This window comes from Lontra canadensis, unplaced genomic scaffold (genome assembly GCF_010015895.1).
Source record: "Lontra canadensis isolate GAN:19392208 unplaced genomic scaffold, GSC_riverotter_1.0 scaffold18, whole genome shotgun sequence".
NCBI classification, from domain to species: Eukaryota; Metazoa; Chordata; class Mammalia; order Carnivora; family Mustelidae; genus Lontra; species Lontra canadensis.
In genome coordinates, this window is record NW_022631012.1 from 13,655,581 (window position 1) to 13,671,377 (window position 15,797).

The 15,797-nt window shown below is 43.7% G+C and overlaps 1 protein-coding gene across 1 annotated transcript in view; it reads right to left on the reverse strand.

Annotated features, from left to right (window-relative positions):
• LOC116869145 (aldehyde oxidase) overlaps window positions 1-3,005 on the reverse strand; it is an 80,015-nt gene extending 77,010 nt beyond the window's left edge. The window contains exon 1 of the mRNA XM_032860125.1: window positions 2,800-3,005. Coding sequence (XP_032716016.1) covers window positions 2,800-2,997 — 198 coding nt within the window. The 5' untranslated portion in view covers window positions 2,998-3,005. The remainder of the gene's footprint in view (window positions 1-2,799) is intronic.
• Window positions 3,006-15,797: the final 12,792 nt, after the last annotated feature.

The following is a 15,797-nucleotide window of genomic DNA, read 5'->3' on the forward strand; positions in this document are numbered from 1 at the left end:
ACTTATTTCAAAATAGCCAAAGCAATCTTGAGAAGAAAAAAACAAAGCTGGAGGTATCACAATCCGAGGTTTCTAGAGATTCCACAGAGGTAGAGCAATAAAAATATCAGGTACTGGCACTAAACAGGCACACAGATCAACAGAACAGAATAGAGAGCCCAGAAATAAGCTCATGCTTAGATGATCAGTGGAGCTAGGAGAAAGTGGGCAAGAATACACAATGGGGAAAAGACAGTCTTTTCATCAAATGGGGGTGGGGAAACTGGGCCACTTGTTACACCATACACAAACATAAATTCAAAATGGATAAAAGACCTAAATGCAAAACCTGAAACCATAAAACTCCTAGAAGAAAACATAGGCAGTAATTTCTTGGACAGCTGTCTCAGCTGCATTTTTCTAGCTGTGTCTCCTCAAGTAAGGAAAATAAAAGCAAAAATAAACTGCTGAGACCACACCAAAATTAAAAAAAAAAAAGCTTTTGTACAGCAAAGGAAACCATCAACAAAACAGAAAGGCAACCGAGTGAATGAGAGAAGATATTTGTAAATGGTATATCTGATAAGGGATTGATATCCAAAATATATAAAAAACTTAATACAACTCAACACCAAAAGAAATCAAATTCAACTAAGAGGGCCTCGGAGGCAAGTTTTTAATCCCAGAGGTCGTGTTTGACCTTAGACCCCTCTTTCCTGGTGATTTCTCTCTCTCACTTTTCTCAACAGTTCCTCATCCTCTGAACCAGAAACTTTATTCTATCTATGGGGTGATCAGGATTGCTTGCCAGGAATGACACACACCCCTAACAATTTGGAAGGGAGGAGAAGGAAAGGGAAAGGGCAGCATGATTACTTTTGAAAGAAAAATGTACTTCACATCTTCAGAGTGTACTTTCCAAATGATCACAGGACATTTGACCCATAGATAAAAATGAGCCCCTAGATAAGAACCAGCTTATCTATTTTTAAAAATCAATAGAGCACAAACTGTTGTTAGTCATTATGTTAAAAATCCCACTAGAGTTTGTTCGGGGGCAGGGAAGGGGGGATGAGGAAGAAGCTAGACTCAAAGACCAGTTTCCTCATTCACCCAGAACCCTCACCATCACCCACAAAGCCCCGGCAATCTGGCCCCTGGCCACATCCCCAACCCCGCCGCTCTCCTCGCTATCCCTTAGCATGTGAAAATAATCCCCATGCCCGAGGTTCTCTGCAGCCCCATTCCCTTCATCTGGGATACGTCTCCCAGATGTTGCCTCCTCACTTCACACCTGACACTGCTCAAATGTCACTCTTTCGGAGAGAGCTAAACATCCATCCCACTTAAAATATCAGCCCTGTTCACTCTCTGCCCCTTCACTTTGCTCTAGGTTCTGTCCTGACACTTACCACCTTTCCACTTTCTAATGTGCTTGTCGCCTGCCTCCCTAGCACGCTGTAAACTCCGTGCAAGCAGGGACTTCGTCTTTTCTGTGTTCCGTTGCCTCCCCTGAGAACACCGGAACCCTGCCTTCTAGAGCAGACCCTTAACAGATTAAACACACATCATCACTCTTATCTCAGTAGTAGTAGCCCCTTTCCAAAGAGGACCTGGGGCTCTGAAAGTTTAGGGCATCCCAGTAAGGGAGCTGGAACTGGATCCTTGCTTGTAAAAAGGGCAGAGTTTCCTTTGCTCTGCCCTTCAGTCATGCAAAGAAGGATGTCATGCGAACCCTTCATCCCGCTCCCAATTTTTACCCTCGGAGTAGTCTTCTGAGGGGATCCCAAGAGCCCCATCACAGATCAGAAATAAAAAGCTCATGTCATCTAGTGTGGAACTCAGGCAACAGGGTCAGAGGAAGGTTTTATGGAACCTAGAACTTGTACAATTTGGGGAGGGGTCTTCTTTTAAGAAAAACGCTACAAAACCACAAGTATAAAAATAGGATCAGGCCCTTAGAAGAGGCTTCCAGTGAAAGGCCCTGATGCCTGACCTCAGCCTCTTGGTGTGTCCCTCAGGCCGGTTGGGAAAGTGGGTTTGGCTACCCTGGACCCAGGAGCAGGGATCCCCCTTGGCTCTGAAGGGGCTGGCCCTGTGGAAAGGCGGTTAGCACGGCCCTCGCTTGGTCATCTCTTAAGGAAGCCCTTTTACTTTACTGCCTCAGTTTCCTCCTTGCAAAGTAGTGCCAATACGCTGGGACAGCGTTGAGTGAACGGGGTTCACGGCCCCGTCCGGGGAGAGGGGTGTTTTCAGGGATGCCCAGGGGCTGTGCTGCCCCGCAGGGTCGAGCCCTGCCGGGACCTCTCGCCGAGACTCCGCAGACCCAGCCCGGTTTCCGAGAGCACCGACGCTGCGTCACCGCGGACGGCGGGAGGACCGTCAAGACCCCAGAACCCGGTTCTGGCTTCAGCTCTGCCAGGAACTTGCTGTGACTTGAGGAGGTCACAACCGCCTCATCCGAGCAGCGATCGGGGGCGATCGATCCGGTGTGACCCGCCCTCCGCTCCAGTCGCTCCCGAGCCCCGGCTATAGCTCGCTCCGCGTCCACGCGGACGTTCCGTTATCCGCGGGTTTGAGGGGAAGGTGAGCAGCGCTGACCCCGAGGAGGAAGAAAAGCCATTGCTCCTCCTGTTTGCGGGGCGGGGGGTGTCGGGGGTCAGTCGGGGCGTCTCGGAAGGAGAAGGAAAGGAACCCCGGCGAGTGGGCTCCCGAGCTCCGGGGCGGTCGGGAAAGCACGGCCGCACCTGCCGGGTGGGGGCGGAGGTGCGCGCGGGGGCAAAGCCGCCCCCAGCCCAGGAGCGGCCCCGGAGCGCCCACCTTGCGGCCGTTCACGTAGAAGAGCAGCTCCGCCGCGGGCTCCATGGTGGTGGGGGGCACGGCCGGGCACCGCGCCCCGGGTCGCCGACTGCGCTGCCCGCCGAGCCTCGCCGGCAGCCAAGCGCCAAGGCAGAGTCCAGCTGCGGACCCAAAACTCCGCGCGCCTGGCGGGGAGAACTTGCCGGGATCCCAGGACATCACGCGAGCGCTCCTGCTGCTCCGAGATCATTGGCCGGACCCACCTCCGCCTCCTCGCGCCCAATCCCCGGGTCCGCGCGGGCTCTCCGCCCCCCGCAGGTGCGGCAGGTCCCGGGGCGTCCCTTTGGTAGTCTTTCCTTGGTGCATATATTTTTTTAGGATTTTATTTATTTATTTATTTATTTATTTATTTATTTATTTATTTATTTATAAATATTTTATTTATTTATTTGACAGACAGAGATCACAAGTAGGCAGAGAGGCAGGCAGAGAGGAAGGGAAGCAGGCTCCCCGCTGAGCAGAGCCCCATGCGGGGCTCCATCCCAAGACTCTGGGATCATGACCTGAGCTGAAAGCAGAGGCTTAACCCACTGAGTCACCCAGGCGCCCCTCTTTGGTGCATATTTTAAGTGGCTTTCCAGCCAGATGCGCAGCTCGGGACCAAGTCGGTTTTGGCGCCGCTGCTCCCACCACGTTCCCACCACACCAGGTGCAGAACTAACAGTCCCCTTCGTTCCAACTGGGCAGGAAAGTAACAAGAACAACCAGCGGTTTTACAACTTGATCTTTACAGTTTCAGAAATAACTATCCTATCCAAGTTTATTTTTTAAATCAAGAGCTATCTTGATCTAAACTTTTTTTCAAAACTTTATCACTATTCACAGTTTATCTGGTAAATAACAACAGTTTATCCGGTAAATATGAACAGAGATAACAAACATCCTGGAAATTTTTTTTTTTAAGCAACTTGGAAAATACTGAAAGGCATTAATATAAAAATGATCTGTAAGCCTACGACTTAAATTTACCAGTATTAATTTTGGAGTTTATCTTTACATTTTTGAAATCTGCCTGTAACTCCTTTTAAAAACTCAGAACCAAACGAGTTATTTTCCGCATTTGTTTTCACTTAACATATCTAGAACACAGGGGCGCCTGGTCGGCTCATTTGGCCAAGCCTCCAGATCTTAATTTGGGCTCTCCTCATGATCTCTGGCTGGCCTTCAGCACAGTTGGCTTGTCCCTGTCTGCTCCTCCCCCCACTTGCTTTTGCTCTCTCTCTCAAAAATAATTTTAAAAATCTTTAAAAAATATATTTCTAGGGGCGCCTGGGTGGCTCAGTGGGTTAAAACCTCTGCCTTCGGCTCAGGTCATGATCTCAGGGTCCTGGGATCCAGCCCCACATCGGGCTCTCTGCTCAGCAGGGAGCCTGCTTCCCTCTCTCTCTCTCTCTCTCTCTGTCTCTCTGCCTACTTGTGATCTCAATCTGTCAAGTAAATAAGTAAAATCTTTTAAAAATAAATAACTAAATAAATAAAAATAAAAATTAATATTTCTAAAACACTTCCCCATGTCATTTCGTTTATGTGAACACAAAATATTGTGAAAATTTCCAAAGTGTGTTCATAAAAGTGAGGGTAAAACTAGCATCGCCATATACTTCATTGGGCTCTGAGAATGGTCAATATTTTGCCATATTCACTTAAGTTTTTCTAGAGTGTTTTGAAGCCAATCTCATAAACATTAATTTACCCTTAGGTACCTTAGTATACATTTTTCAAAAAGACATTTCCTTACATAAAGTGCCACTTTTACACCTCACCAAAAATTTTAATATCCTCAAATTTCCCGGAATCCAAAAAAGTCCTTTTACACTTGATTTCTTTGAATCAAACAAAGGCTATTCAATGTATTTGTTAGTTTTCTCCTTAGTCTGTTTAATCTAGAACAGTCCCCTCACCCAATCCTCCTTTTAATGCTATTAAAATGTCCGGTCAGTTGTTCCCCAGAACACACTACATTTTATAATTGCTGCTTTCTTCTTTTGGTGTTCTTTGTTCTTCCATCCTACTTACTACCTACACTGCACCTGATGAGGAAAACAAAGGCAAGAGAAATGTAGCCTAAATTAACTCTCCTTACAGTTTGCAGCACACTGATATGTACCTAAAAACTCTCAGAGCGTGACTTTCCTCAAGAAATCATGGCAGCCTCAATGCCTCAATGTTTGTTTTATTAAAGACTAAAAGCAACTTTACCTTGAAAGTAGCTAAATCTTCAATGTTCTGTAGGACCTTGCTTTTAGCCTACAGAAATTCCTTAAAAACTTAATGTTACCTCACCTCCCTCCACAAATATAAAATGTATATAGCCAGTCACTCCTCACACTCAGAGGTCCAGCTCTCTCTGTCCATGGGTCCTGTTCCCGTGCTATAATAAAATCACCTTTTTTTTGTATTAAAAGCATCTCAAGAATTATTTCCTGGTCATTTGCTATTGGACCCAAGCTTCAAATCATAGCATTCTGGCACCCAGTGTGAGGCTCACATTTTCTCATCTGGATTCCAAGCAAGAGGATAGACTGGGTAGGGGAGAAGAGACCACATGATCAACTTGATTAATAGAAGGAATTGAAAAAAGGATTCTCTAAACCTATAAACTTTGATCAAATTCAGGAAGTGACTCAAGGAGCTGGTGAGAACCCAGCTCTATTTCAAGGTCATTTACAAGAAGCCATCCATAACTACACGAATCTGGACCCTGAGGGAACAACTATATTAAACGTGCAATTTATAAGTCAGTCAGTACCTGGCACCTGCCGAAAACTGACTGGAATAGCTTTAGGCCCTCAAACTCACGCCCAGCACCTACTAGTGGTAGCTACCGGAATCTTTATTAATAGAGATGGGGCCTTAAAGCAGGAACAGGACCAGAGAGCTATACTTCAGGCTAAGATGCAGGCCCAAATATTGACTGGCGCTTTTGCAGATCCCCCACAACACCAGAGGAACCAGGGGCCAAAGGGAACCCGGTATCAGGCAAAGGACCAGGTAGGACCCTGTGCTATGGATGTGACCAGACCAGACACTGAAGCAAAGAATGTCCGAACAAAGGCTCTCCCCCCAGATCCATGTCCTGTCTGTTAAAGAAAGCGGGGTGGGGGGGATTAGAAGAGAGACTGTCCTCATCTCCAGAGAGAGAGGGAAGACAGGAACTCACTCCCCTCCGCCCCCGCAGAGAGCAGGAACCGTGATGGGGCCTTGAGGCTGGTCCAGCTCCCTGTGACATCAAGATGACCGAGCCCCAGGTTATCCTCGATGTGGAAGGTAAGTCTGTCCATTTTCTTATCCCCACAGGAGCCGCTGACTCTTCCTGTTCTCATTCAGCACTCTGGCCCAACTCGTCTTTCCAATCATGAAACTGTTGGCATAGAAGGGGAAACTAAAACATGCCTCTAGGCCATGTTTTAACCTGCGAATACAAAAGTCAGTTGGTTACTTGTGTTTTCCTGGTCCTTCTGTCTTGTCCCACTCCATTACTTGGATGCGATGTAATGTATAAACTTGGAAACAGGTTTGCTCTTACTAAAGAAGGGGATGGCTTGTTTTTTTTAACACCTGGAGAACTAACACTTTACCCTGATACCTTTCCTAATATCCCTAATATCCTGGTATCTCTCCTAGTATCAATGATATCCTTCCTAATATCCCTGATATCTCTCTTAATATCCTTGATATCCCTCCCTCCTACTATCTGGAAGAAAGTAAACACACAAGTGTGGGATAGCAACGTCCCAGGATGGGCTCATAAAGCCCAGCCAGTGAAAGTGACCTTGAAGGCCAAGCCATTATTTTCAGAATAACCAATATCCTTTAAAACCTGTGGCAAAAGCTGGTTTACAACCACTTCTTGAGAAGCTTCTCAAACATGGTATTTTATTTAAAGTCTTGTCAATCTCCTTATAACACTCTGATTTTACCAGTAAACAAACCAAACGGGGAGTACCAGAAGGTACAAGACTGAAGAGCTACAAATGAGGCAGTAACGCTTATTTGTCCCGCAGCACCAGATCCGTACACTGTTCTCACCCAGGTCCCTGGTGCTGCCAACTGGTTTTCAGTACTTGATTTAAAAGACACCTTCTTTTGCCTCCCTCTATGTGAGGAAACACAGCCACTATTTGCCTTTGAATGAGCCTCACCTTTGAGCCCACATGCTGCTAATGAACTTGGACAGTCTTGCTAATGAACTTGGACAGTCTTGCCACAGGAATTTAGAGACAGTCCTCACCTGCTCAGGGCTGCTCTTAGTAAAGACCTCCGTGAGCTCTCCTCGCCTCAAGAGACTAAAATCCAACATGTGGATGACATTTTAATCTGTAGTTCCGCAAAAGAAATGTCTGATAGTAATTCCATAACTTGGCAGACAGAGGGTATCATGTCTCCCCTAAAAAGGGGCAAATATCTAAACAGAAAGTACAATATTTGGGATATGCGCTAACACCAGGTCATCGTACCCTGTCTACTGACAGGAAAAAAAAAAAAAGCTTTGGACCCCCAGCTATTAAAAAAACAACTCCTGGGGCGCCTGGGTGGCTCAGTGGGTTAAAGCCTCTGCCTTTGGTTTTAGGTCATGGTCTCAGGGTCCTGGGATAGATCCCCTTATCGGGATCTCTGCTTGGCAGGGAGCCTGCTTCCCCCCCCACCCCACCTGCCTCTCTGCCTTCTTGTGATCTCTGTCCGTCAAATAAATAAATAAAATCTTAAAACAAAACAAAAAAAAACTGTGCTTTCCTAGGTATGGCAGATATTTGCCACCTGTGGATTCTGGGTTTGGGCTCTCAGCCAAACCATTGTATGTGTCAACTGAAGGCCCTGAGGAGGAAACTTATTCGGGACTAAGACCCACCAGACAGCCCTTCGCACGTTAAAAACTAAGCTTTTGTCAGCGCCAGCAATGGCTTTACCAAATTTAGAAAAACCTTTCACTGTATCTGTTGCCAAAAAACAGGGAGAAGCTTTGGGAATTCTTACCCGGAAATCAGAAAATAAAACAAGAACAGTGGGCTATTATTCAAAGTCATTAGGTGATGTGACACAAGGCTGGCATGTCCTCAGGCAGTGGCTGCAACAGCCCTCCCGGTGGAAGAAGTTTCCCAACTTACTCCGGGACAGGCCTTGGCACTGATGACTCCACAGTGTCATCCACAGTCCAAAGAGCCCAAGGCCACGAATGGATGTTGGGAGGCCGACTTGCCAGACACCAGGCTGTATTTTAGACCCGAAATAATAGCTAAAACCTGCAAAACTTGAACCCCAGCTACTAGTATGCCTGGACCGGAGCATCACACTTCTATGTTAGAACACGACTTCTCAGAGATTATCGATCTTGTTCATTCTAGCGGACCAGATTTAAAAAGATTCCCCTATTGAAAATGTGGAGGACAGTTGGTTTACTGATGGTGGTTTCCTGGATAAGGGAGAAAGTTAGCTTAATTAAGACCACTGAGGCAAAAGCCCTTCTAACAAATACTTCTGCTCAAAAGGCTGAATTAATAGCACTTATCTGTGCTCTTTAACTGGCAAAAGGCCTAAGAATTAATATTTACAGTGACTCCAAACATGCTTCCTTGGTGCTCCTGCCCAATTTGGAAGGAAAGCGTGTTACTATCAAGTCATAAGTCCCCAAATATGGGCCTGGAATGAACCTGTACACCTACCTAAGGAGGTTGCTGTCATTCTCCTCCGAGGACACTGAAAGGATATGACTTTAGAATCTAAAGGAAATAATTTGGCCGACCATGTAGCCAAGCAGGCAGCACAAACTAAACAAATATGCAGTCTCACACCAGGTTCAGCTCCAATAAAGTCTATAACTCCTGGCTACTCAGACCAAGAAATTGACGTAGTCCAGGAATGAGGACATTCAAAAAATACACAGGACTGGCTTATTAATGATGAGGGAAACATCTTTATTCCCAAAAATAGCCAATGGAAGGTGATACAGAATTTATACCAGGCAACTCGTCTGGGTAAAAGTGCTTTAGGACATTTAATTTAAAAAACGTTTGCTGGAATGAACTTAACAGCTACAACAAAACAGGTTTGCCCATTCTGTATTGTTTGTGCACAAGTAAATCTGGAAGGTGTGGTCCCCCCCACTACTTTTAAAACCGGTCCAGAGGCATGGAACATGGCCATCCTGTGAGGACGGGCAGCTTGACTGCACACAAATGCTCCCTTGCAAAGGCTATAAATCCTACTAGTGTTTGTCAATACTTTCAATGGACAGGTCAAGGCCTCTTTCTGTAAAACTGAAGGGCCACGGAAGTAACCAAAGTTTTGTTGTGAGAAATTATTCCTAGATTTGGCTTTCCACGGTCCGTTCAGAGTGGTAATGGCTCTTCTTTCACTGTACAAATAACCCAACAACTAGCACAAGCTTTGAAAATTAAATATTTTTTACCGTCAGCCTGGCATCCATAATCCTCTGAGAGGTAGGAAAAGCTAATCATCCTTTAAAACGGCCCCTAACTAAACTTGGTGCAGAGACCCAGGAACATTGGGTTACTCTCTTACCAGTAGGACTTCTCAGAATGAGAACGGTTCCAAAACTACCTGGAAGACTTAGTTCTTTTATTATATGGAAAGCCATTTCTTATAGTGGACCTGTTATTAGATGAAGATTATATGATCTATTAAATTATTCACTCAAGGCTGGTTTAATTTGTAAGTTACTTAATGAATATTCTGATCGTATACTCCCCAAACCTGATTTGACTAGAACTGGAAGTCTACCCCATTAAGTCTTGGAGATATGGTTTATTTAAAAGACTGGAAGTCACATATGGCGGGGGACTTAAATCCCAAAGGGAAAGGTCCACATCAGGTCATATTATATACTCCCACTGCAGTAAAATTAGTAGGACACTCTTCTTGGGCTCACATATCTAGAATAAAACCTGTACCTCCTTCACAGGAAACCCATGAGCAAACTCACATGCCTTCTTACTCCTGCAAACCTATAAAAGATCTCAAACTCCTCTTCAAGGAACAATGAAGGTTGTACGCTTTTTGTCCATTCTCTGTTCACCTATCTTTAAAAAAAAAAAAAGATTTTATTATTTGTCAGAGAGAGCGAGTATAGGCAGGGGGAGTAGCAGAGGGAGGAAAAGCAGGCTCCCCACTAAGGAGGGAACCTGATCCGGGACTCGATCCCAGGATCCCGGGATCATGATCTGAGCAGAAGGCAGATGCTTAACTGACTGAGCCACCCAGGTGACCCTCTGTTCACTTATCTTAAAGGACAATTCCTTTCTACAATGGGTACAGCATTATGCTGAACTACAGAATCAAACAGCTTATTGGATATGTGGGGTTTTGTCCATGTTAAGTACATTTGGGTTTCTCTAGTGGGTTTTTTCCTTTACAAGGCACAGACTGGCACTCTCTACATATTTACACTTCGGAAATAATAAATAATGATGCTGTTTTGTGATAAATCTATCACTCATCAGAAGGTTTCTTCTTGGCCCATGATCAATATGACATGGAATATACCAGATTGTACCCAGACTATGTCATACCCTCAAACTACTAAAATGTTAACTGACTTTACAAGCCGACAAACTGATGCCCACCAATGAGTGCCTGAGTTACAAAACCCTACTTATGCCATACTGAGGATGGTATATACCAAATCTGGGATACATTCTTATGGCTCACACCCACCATTGGACAGCTCGGTCAAAAGGCAATTTTATTCTAGGGGCAAAAAAGTCATGCACATTCTACCTGGGCACATAGCACATGCCATTCAGGATGGCTATCGTTAGAAACCTGTTCTCAAGCCATTGTACTGCAGGTTACCAACTGGTTTGCTGATTGAATAAGGTGACCTGAAATTAGATGGTTAGTCCCAGACAGAACCCACTGGTTATGTGGAACTAACCTATGCTCCTGGCTTCCTATAGTGTGGATAGGTCGTTGCACCTTGGGTTTTGCCTGGACTCATGGGTTTGTTACCAAAACCATCACTACCCAGCTAATCTTCCCAATTTAAGACAGAGATGGACATGATCTGTTTTTCATTGGTATGACCATCTGGCATCCACTTTTGTTCCATCTGTAGGGCTGGAAAGTATAATTTGGCATATGGAAGCTCTTAATAAGTACACCAAAAAGCTCTCAATGATTCACAAAGCAGCATCTCCTTACTTAATACTGAGGTCACACAAATGCTCAAAGCGGTTCTATAAAATAGAATGTCCTAACAGCAGCACAAGAAAGTAATGTGCCATTATTAAAACAGAATGCTGCTTATACACCCCAGATTATCATTAAAATGTCACAGGACTACCAGAAGATATGAGTATTTCAGTTAAGGCTCTACAAAAATCCTTCCCTCTTTTCCAACGATTGGTTAAGTTCCTGGTTTGGAGGGGGATTATGGTCAACTATTAAGGCTGTCTCTTTGTTAAAGCCATTTTAATTCTAACACGTTTCATTCTTCAGTGTTTTTTTTTGCTTGGTGCCGAGACTCCATCATCACTATAGTGACTGCACGTCAACAGATAATCTTTTTACTCAGGGAGAGTCGTATATATGCTGTCTACCTTGGATTTGACCGTCTCTGCCATTCACAACACCTACATCCTTAACCGACCAATGTTGACCCACAGGTAGGGACATCTCTATGCCCGTCTTCAGCAGGAAGAAGTTACAGAAGGTAAGACCTTCTACCCTCAACAACTTTAAAGACTGAAGGGTCAAAACTGTTCAGGGGGGAAATAATGAGGAAAACAAAGGCAAGAGAAATGTAGCTTAAGTTAAATCTCCTTCCAGCTTACAGTACGCGGATACCGGAAGACACTCAGAGCCCAACATTCCTCAAGGAATCATGGCGACCTTAATGGTTCAATGTTTCTGCTTTATTAAAGACTGCAAGCAACCTTGTCTTGACAGCAGCTGAATCTTCAAGATTCTGTAGGACCTTGCTTTCAGCCTACTGAAATTCCTTAAAAACTTAATGTTACCTCACCTCCCTCCACAAACTCAGAAATAACACAGTCACTCCTCACACGCAGATGCAGCTTTCTGCCCACGGGTCTCTGTCCTTGTGATATAATAAAATCACCTTTTTTTACATCAGAATTCTTTCCTGGTCATTCGCTACTGGACCCAAACTTCAAATCACATCATGTCTATCGATCTAAAGCCTTGATTAAATTCCAGTTGTGTTGGGGTTGGGAGAGGTCATGAGAAGGCTTCATGGGTGATGCCATACACTTGACATTGCAGCACACCAGGATGCTCCTGAGGTCTGGTTGTCCCCTTCTTAATGCTGCTAAGATTGATCAGTGGGTTTAACGGGTTATCTCTTCGTAATGAATTTCTCCATCAACATCTCATCTCATGGCTTCACCATACGTTGTTGACCACTGTCTGAAGCAGTTATTCTATTAGGAGGTTGCAAAATGTAATTTTCCTAATTCAAACTCCTTCTGCATGCTTCAACTGAGATTCTTTTGAACAGAACTGTCCCCACTCACTAGAGCTATTGACCATGCAAATAGGGTTAATATCAGAAAGGCAAAATACATCTTTATTATTTCATCTTAGAAATTTCAGAGCATCCAATGTTTTTGTTTCTCAAAAATTTTTCTCAAATTTTTTGTTTCTCAAGAAATTTTCAGAGCATCCAATGTTTCTCTTTGTTTTTGGAGTATCATTATAAATTTGTGATTTTTTTTTTTATAACATGTTTTAATGTTACAATCTTTCATACCAAATGTTTAATTTGTCCCATCTTAGGCCAATGGGAACACCTTCAAATTGGAACTCATGTCCTTTTGATATGGTCACATTCATTTTTATTATTTTTTATTTTATTTTTTTAGATGTGAGAATATTTATTGCTTAGATACAATGCCAAAGCATATTTTCAATTCAAAGTGAGTTATTACAAATAGACCAAGGAAGACAAGCCACAGACTGGGAGAAAATATTTGCAAAAAAGTTACCTGGCAAAGGACTATCATCCAAAATATACAAAGAACTCTTAAAACTCAACAATAAGTAAATGAACAACTGATTTAAAAAATGGGCAGGGGCACCTGGGTGGCTCAGTTGGTGAAGCGTAGGTCTTCGTCTCAGGTCCCGGGATCGAGGCCCACATCCAGTCCCCTGACCAGTGGAGAGCCCACTTCTCCCTCTCCCTCTGCAGCTCCCCCGATCGTGGGCTTTCTTTCCCTCTCTCTCTTACTCCCTCTCTGTCAAAAAAACAAAATCTTTTTAAAAAATGGGCAAAAGACCCGCACACTTCACCAAAGACATAGATGGCAAATAAGCATATGAAAATATGCTCCGCACTTGCCATCAAGGAAATGAAAATTAAAACAACGAGAGACGACTACACACCTATCAGAATGGTCAAAATCCGGAATCTTGACAACACCAAATGCTGACACAGATGCACAGAAGCTGGTAGGAATGGTTGGTAACAACGCAAAATGGTTTGGAAGAATGCTTTGGAAGAGTTTGCAGTTTCTTGTAAAACCAAACATACTCTTACTATATGATCCAGCTATCATCCTTACTGGTATTTACCCAAAGGAGCTGGAAACTTATGTCCACACAAAATCCTATATGTGGATGTTTATAGCAGCTTTATTCATAATTGCCAAAACTTGGAAACAACCAAGATTTCCCTCAGTGGTTGAATGGATAAACTGCGGTACATCCAAACAATGGAATATTATTCAGCACTAAAAAAGTGAGCTTAAAAAATGATAAAATCACATTCATTTTTAATAATATCCTTGTTTTCTGGAACAAGACAACCCAGCCTCACCTTATTTATATCCTGTCCCAAACTTGGAATCGGCCATTTCTCCAAAGATCCCTGGTTTCTGTGATGGGAAATAGTATTTAGGAACCACAGTCTAGATGCTAGAAGTACTCATTGCTAGTCAGTCATCGTTTCTAGACATTTTTAGTGGAGAGAGCTAGAAAATACATAACTTTTTAAAAAGTGCAAAAAGGATGAGTTCACACTAATATATTTTTTTAAGATTTTATTTATTTATTTGAGAGAGAGACAGACAGAGTGAAAGAGCATGAGAGGGGAGGTCAGAGGGAGAAACAGACTTCCCATGTTGCTGGGAGCCTGATGTGGGACTCAATCCCAGGACTCTAGGATCATGACCTGAGCTGAAGGCAGTCGCCTAACCAACCACCCAGGGACCCCACACTAATATTTCTAATTAAAATTTAAGATTGCAGAGTTGATTCTGCAACCAAAGATTCTGGTTTCTGAAATCTAATTGCTTTAATCTGTCATTAGATCTATCTCATAATAGCTGCATTGATATTATATATACAATTATATATATATAATGAGACTAGTAAATGAAAATTTAAGATTTTGTCATAGTTCTTTTTACCCTTAGAGTATACCCTAATAAAGATACAAATTCAAAATACCTTTTGTAAGATTGGTATCTGTCACCAACTTGATAGTTATTTTCATTCATTTCAGTTGGTTTTCAAGTTAGCTGTCTTCTAGTGATGTTACTTAGGTTGTTCCTTTTTTTCCATTTTTGCTGTTACAGACCATACCACAGTGAAATTTTTCTTTTTTTAAAAAAAGATTTTATTTATTTATTTGACAGAGAGAGATCACAAGCAGGCAGATCACAAGTAGAGATGGGGTGAAGCAGGCTCCCTGCTGAGCAGAGAGCCCGATGCAGGGCTCGATCCCAGGAACCTGACATCATGACCTGAGCCGAAAGCAGAGGCTTTAACCCACTGAGCCACCCAGGCGCTCCACAGTGAAATTTTTTAAAAAAGATTTATTTGAGAGAGAGAGAGAGAAAGAAAGAATGGGAGGAGGGACACAGGTAGTGGCAGAGAGAATCCCAAACAGACTTCCCGCTAAGCACAGAACCTCACAAGGGCCTTCATCCCAGAACCCTGAGATCATGACCTGAACCAAAATCAATAGTCAGATGCTCACCTAACTGAGCCGTCTAGGCGCACCCCCCCAAATTTTTTTTTTTTTTTTGAAGAGAACTTTCACTATAGTTTTCTAAAAGTGAGACTACTGGGTTGTATGACCGTATATTCTTATGTAACTTTGCTGGATATTGTCAAAATCTTTTCTAATAAAGTTTGTATCATTTTGCATTCCCTCCACCAATGTACCAAAGGAACCAGCTGGGTAATAAAAGGAAGAGGCTGGGATATTAGAACCTAGAACCTTGGTGACTGAGGAGAGGGTTCTGCTCAGCCACTGCTTAATACCTAGGGAGCTAGGAAAGGGCTTCTGGGAGTCAGAACTCAGATCTCAAAGATGGCTCGTGGCACAGGTGGCTGGGCCTCCCCAGGAGCCTGAAGGAGGCTCCCTGAGGAGGTAGGCCTGAGGCCTGTGAGGGGCCCATCCCAAGTAGTGCTGGTATCTCCATGGGGGCGTAATGAGGCCGGTTCTAGGAATGCTAACCCAGCTGGTGAAAACCAGCTCCTGAGCGCCGGAAAATCACCATCGCTGAGGGGACGCTGATAGAAAAAGCACGCGAACAAGAAGGAGCACATCCTTTGTCCCTCTTCCTGATTTTGTCTCTTTCTATCACCCCCTGTTGACAGAAGTTTTAAAAGTCAGCTAGCAAAGAGTAAAAAATAAAAAACAACGAAGAAACAAAAAAATGTGATTTGTAGAGTTCCAGCATCACACAGCAAATTGTGGAGAGGTGGGCTTGGAGGTGAGAGAGAATGGCTGGCACGTTCTAGAAGGTGGAATTTATTCCGTAAAAGTAAGAATGTTTCAGTATCAACAAATCAGGGAATACAGTTTGTTATATTAATACTTCTAAGGAGAATAATCAAATCCCTTTATGTGGGACTATTATGCTATTATGTTTCAGCTTCAGATCCACACGTCTCACTGCACTATGTTACGGCCAGGCCTTTGCAAAAGCCCATTTTTTCCTTTGCCAGGCTCCCTTTCGGGCTCTGGCAATAGG